The 5,625-nt window shown below is 45.5% G+C and overlaps 1 protein-coding gene across 1 annotated transcript; it reads right to left on the reverse strand.

Annotated features, from left to right (window-relative positions):
* Positions 1 to 888: 888 nt before the first annotated feature.
* Positions 889 to 5,104, reverse strand: LOC136548261 (uncharacterized). The gene is made up of 2 exons (XM_066539857.1): positions 4,511 to 5,104; positions 889 to 1,026 (listed from the first exon to the last, which is right to left on the reverse strand). The coding sequence occupies exons 1-2, from the start codon at positions 5,102 to 5,104 to the stop codon at positions 889 to 891; spliced, it is 732 nt and encodes a 243-aa protein (XP_066395954.1).
* Between the last annotated feature and the right edge of the window lie 521 nt (positions 5,105 to 5,625).

Here is a 5,625-nt window from a genome sequence, read left to right on the forward strand (position 1 = left end):
AGGATTATATTGAAACTAGAGTGTGAGCTCCTTATGTTCCATTTATATCTATTGGATGCAGACTAATGGTTGGGATTGTTTATCATATCTATTCTACACTGTGTATATTTGCATATGGTTGAATGCCACCAATGCATAGTAAGCGTTGATGCCTGGAGGGTAACCTTATAAATTTGGCACTGTCTAGTGCACCATACATTACACACTTGTTCCTTATGTAGTCTTGAGTTTTCAAGAACACTGAGCTAGCAACAATCAAATACAAAGTGGATGAGGAGCCAAGTTATATATGATGAAGCATATGCAAAAGAATATTTAACATGTATTCCCTACTTCACTTTACTGGAGTGGCAGACATCAGGGAATAGCTTCTCACGCAAAGTGTGCATGGTGCCTGTTCCTCCTGAGTTTTTAGGCATTTACACATTCTCTAATACTTATCTATTATAATCAAGAGTTTTTAGTCAGAGTTTTAGACATCTATATAATAGTATATTGATTAGGAGTTTGCAGGCCAGTTAAATTCGTTGGACAAGTGGCTTACTCATTGCTTGGATTAGCATTTTCACTACAACATAGCATGCTTCAACTAACTCACTGGACAAAGAAACAATTTGATGTTTGTTCTGTCCATCCTGGTTGAACAATTATACTAAGACTAAATTTCAGAAATAACGGGATTTGACGTAATTGATGGTGTAATAATTTATATCAACAAAGCAACATCTGATGGTGTAGGACTCATGGGTCAGGTTATTTATGCATGTAGGTTACAAACAACTCCTACACTTAATGCAACAAAAACAAAAGAGTGCTGGAAAACAAATAGGTCATGCACCGGGGCTTCCAGGGTGACTTGCATAATAAAAAGTTAGTATAGCTCCATCTTCAGGACATGATCACCAGCACACCGTCTTCAGGATGGACCATCATTACACCATCTTCTGGGTCAACTCCAACAACCCTCAGTTCATCCATAAATCCACCATCGTTCCAAAATAAACAAGCTCCAATAAATAAGGTGTTCTGTGTGATTCTGAGAGATGTGACAACTTAAATATCAGTTTTAATTTATTTCGTTGTCCACCTTATCCTGAAAATTTATGTGGAATATATATATGTCATCCCATCGCCAAAGGCACCATTTAACTACTTCCCCCCTTAGACACACCTTCATCAGTTTGTCAACACAAAGAGTCGATAGAGGAGTGGATAATGGAGGAAAAAATTAGGGCATGGTGCCTCATCAATGGATGAGGAATTAGAAACTCGTTTTTTGTGTGTAGAAATGGTAGGCACTAGGAAATAGGCTACTGTGAGCTTGAATTCCACTGCTCCATCACGTGGTTTGTTGTTTCGCCCGAAATCCTCACAGTGTGATGGTTCCAAAAGGATTATTAATAGGTGGGAATGCAAGCAAGAGAGATCCAAGCTTGAGATATGTGGTATCCAGCTCCAATTATTGGAAGGAGGACTTGTTTGCAATATCCTTCATCCCCAAACACTCTTTAACAAAATGACCATCACCAGCCCAAAGGGGCTGTGTGCTCCCCTTCTCCTCGCTGTAGCTCATTTGCTTCTTCCAGAAAATACGGAGAGAGTGAGAGAGCTAGGGGTAGGGAGATTGTGAGAGAGAGGGAGTTTGATCCACCAAATCCACTAGTAAAAGAGAGAGATCTGTGGGGGATTTGGAGCCTCCCCTCATTTGTTGGCTCCCACCTCGTGTATTGCTTCATCTCATAGTGGATTCGTCTCACCATCGCCCGTGGTTTTTCCCCGCAAGGGGTTCCATGTAAATCTTGGTGTCTTCTTTTGATTTGGTATTTTCTTTGCCATATATGTTGATTAAGTCACCATCTTGCTTGCTATCGCTCCATATGTGAAGAGGTTGTTTATATGGATATGTTGGCATGAAAGGGATATGTGTGTTCTTTGATATATTGAGTTGGATATGACGGGGATTGGTGTTCTAGTGAACTGATTGATGCAAGTATATTGTTGTTGGAAATTTGGACAGCCTATGGTCTGACAGATTTAATTTTAGGGGCTGTTTTAGTTCATGCACACAAGGTGTTCGATGATATGCTTGTGAGAAATTAGTTTGCTAAATTTGATTATTCCGCTGCCCCTCCGTTGTCACAAGATATATAACTAATAAATAAGGGTGTACTTGGGTGGCTTGCTCGTCCAGCTCGCTTCGCCTTGCTTGGCAAGGCTGCTAGTTGCTAGCCTTGCTAGTGTTAGAGAGCGGTTGCGAGCATTTTCTGAGCACCGTGTATTATAATCACATGTTCTGGTGATCTAAACCCTGGAAACCAAGCAATAAACAAGCCACGATGATAAGTGCGTGTTTAGTTCGTGAATTTTGGGAATTTGACTACTGTAGCACTTTAATTTTTATTTTACAATTAGTGTTCAATCATGGACTAATTAGGCTCAAAACGTTCGCCTCGCAATTTTCAACCAAACAATGCAATTAGTTTTTTTTGTCTACATTTAATGCTCCATGCACGTATCGTAAGATTCGATGTGATAGGTACTGTAGCACTTTTTGGGAATTTGGTTGGGAACTAAACAAGCACTAAGGGATGCGATCATGCGAAACGTGCTCATATATCAGAAAGTGAGCAGCAGGCCGGTCGGAGCATCCTAGCTTGGTCACTGGTAGAGAAATGGGTTGTAGTCCCGATTGGGACATGGCTTTAGTCCCAGTTTTCCCGATTGGGACATGGCTTTAGTCCTAGTTTTCCAACCGGGACTACGAATCCGGGACTAAAGGTCCTGGCCTTTAGCTCCGGGTCACATAACTGGGACTAAAGGTCCATCCTCAGGAGAAAAATAAATGAAATTGTAGGGATGCCTCTCTTGCGATGTGTGAGATTCGAACCCAGGACCTCTTTCCTCGCGCATAAACTCCTTACCAATTGAGCTGTACACCACATGTGACTGGGTCCTGGACACTCTCCTTTTGAATTGACATGTGGGGTACCTTTAGTCCCGAGTGGGAGACCTTTAATCCGGGTTGGTGACACCAACCGGGGCTAAAAAGTCACTCTTTAGTCTCGGTTGGTAGACTAAAGGTTAAAGGACCTTTACTCCGGGTTGGTAACACCAACTCAGACTAAAAGTCGACCTTTAGTCCGGGTTGGTAACACCAACCGGGACTAAAGGTGGCCTGCTACGAAAGCGTGCCAGGACAGGGGCCTTTAGTCCCTGTTGGTAGCTCCAACCGGGACTAATTCTTTCTTTACTCCCGGACGTAAAAAATACCGAGACTAAAGCCCAAAATCAAAATGGATGAAATGTCATTTCTCTACTAGTGGGTGTCAAGTAGTAATATGACCTTGGACAGCCTCTCGAGCAGAGTGTCCTGGAACGATCAAGTTGAACCTGACCAGCTAGCTGTTATTAGTGAACTAAGCAAGTATATCATTGTTTTGGATGAATTATTGTTCCTATATTTTTATCTAGTAAGTAATTAAACCACGATACATATATTATTGTACAGTACCTACATAAGCTTCGCCCAATTCGAATCCTAATTAAAATTAATCGTCATTTTTTTCCTGGGCACGTAATGCTGCAACCAAACGTGTCAACATACATCAGTGTGTCCATATACATCAGTTCCGACGTACATTAATCATATATTTGCTGTAAAGAGGTTTAGTAAGGCAGTACATGTCATAAATTTTCCACCAACCATAACTTAATTGTGTTCTTCTCAAGTCGAATGTGTATATAGCAGACTCCACAGTTGCTTAATTTCACCCGCACATCAAAACAGAAGTTCTATTTCTGTAAATAAGGTCCACACAGGAATGTAGGAAAGGATTTTGGAGCAATTTCAATGGAACACGAGTGAGGAGCCAATGGCAATAGGAGACACCAGGATAGGAAAAAATTGCCATTGAACATGTGTAGATCGTTGGTCTTGTACCACCTGCTGCACATTTCGGAAGTGCGGCCCATTTTAGATTGTGATCGATCGTTGATCGAAGAAGCTTTTGTAAGCGTCATGACAAGATGCCACTGATACATCACTACCGAAAACATCAAATTTGCCGAGTGTATTCTCTCGGGCACTCGACAAACAAGCTATTTGTCGAGTGTTGCGCTAAAAACACTCGGCAAAAAAAAACACTCGGCAAAGATGAGGTTTGCCGAGTGTCAAAAAAAAACACTCGGCAAAAAGGGATTTGCCGAGTGTTTTTTTTTTTGCACTCCGGAAATAAATAAAATCTTTTTTCTAGAAAAGAACGAGAAGAAAAAAAAAACTTTCCCGAGTGCCCAGATCTAGGACACTAGACAAAGAAATAAAAATATTTTTTCTGGGAAAAAAAAGAGAAGAAAAAAAATGAAAAAAAACTTTGCCGAGTGCCCAAATCTAGGACACTCGGCAAAGGGAAAAAAACTACTTATTGTGTAAAAAGAGCCAAAAAAATAAAAACAAGCTTTGTCGACTGCCTCCCATCCGCCACTCGGCAAAGCAAAACTCCAAATATAATGCCCCCCTCTTCTCCCCGCACGCGCCCTCCCCTTCTCCCGCGCCGTGCCCGCACGCCCCCTCCCCTTCTCCGCGCATGCGCCGCACCGCCCCCTCCCCTTCTCCCCACCGGCAGCCCCTCCCCTTCTCCCCGGCCGCGCCTGCACCCACCTCCCCTTCTCCGCCCCTCCCCTTCTCCCCGCACGCGCCGCGCCGCCCCTCCCCTTCTCCCCGCCGACGGCCCCTCCGCTCCTTCCCCAGATCTGGCGGTGGAACCTCCCCCTCCATTTCCCGTAGGTGGCGCCCTCCCCCCTTCCTCTCTAAGCGGGCGGACGGATCTGGCGCATGGCCCTCCTCTCCCGGCGCGGCGGGACCCTCCCCCCTCCCTTTCCCAGGGGCGCTCCTCCACTGCCTCCACCAGATCCGGCCCTGATGCGGGCGGATCCGGCGACGGTGGCGCACGGGGAGGCCGGATCCTGCCCCGGCGCGCAGCCCTCCTCTCCCGGCGCGGCGGCACCCTCCCCCTCCCTTTCCCGGCGGCGCTCCTCCACCGCCTCCATCAGATCTGGCCCCGGCGCGGGCGGACGGATCTGGCGCGCGGTCCTCCTCTCCCGGCATGGCGGCACTCTCCCCCCTCCCTTTCCTGGTGGCGGATCTATCGGCGGCGCTCCTCCACCGCCTCCACCAGATCCGGCCCCCGCGTGGTGGTGCCCTGGGCGTGGCGGCGGCACAGCGTGGTGGCGGCGCGACGAGGAGAAGACGACGACTTGTTTTTTTTATTTTTTCTAAAAAATTGTTTCCCTTTTTTTATTTATTTTTTTGAAAAAAAAAGTTTGCCGAGTGTTTTTTTTTTTTTGCACTCGACAACGTCTTTGCCGAGTGTCCGATAAAAAACACTCGGCAAACTAGCATTTGCCGTTAAAGGGTTTGCCGAGTGTCGTTTGCCGAGTGTAACACTCGGCAAACCCTTTGCCGAGTGTTTTTGGGTCTTCGCCAAGTGCCCCCGACACTCGGCAAAGGTCTTGAATCCGGTAGTGCATGTAGGAACCACGGTACATTATATGCATTATTAGAATGTGGTCAAAGTGTCACAAAGCGCTAGCTCCAACACATTTTTGTGGGAAATATAGAATGTGGTA

The sequence above is a fragment of the Miscanthus floridulus genome, chromosome 4 (genome assembly GCF_019320115.1).
Source record: "Miscanthus floridulus cultivar M001 chromosome 4, ASM1932011v1, whole genome shotgun sequence".
NCBI classification, from domain to species: Eukaryota; Viridiplantae; Streptophyta; class Magnoliopsida; order Poales; family Poaceae; genus Miscanthus; species Miscanthus floridulus.

Bases quoted from the DNA above. Each gene is read 5' to 3' on its own strand.
- LOC136548261 (XM_066539857.1), bottom strand. From the start codon at position 5,104: ATGCCGGGAGAGGAGGACCGCGCGCCAGATCCGTCCGCCCGCGCCGGG. The intron at 1,027-4,510 runs GCATTATATTTG...AGAATCACACAG, and splicing joins CGTGCGGGGAGAAGAGGGGG to AACACCTTATTTATTGGAGC.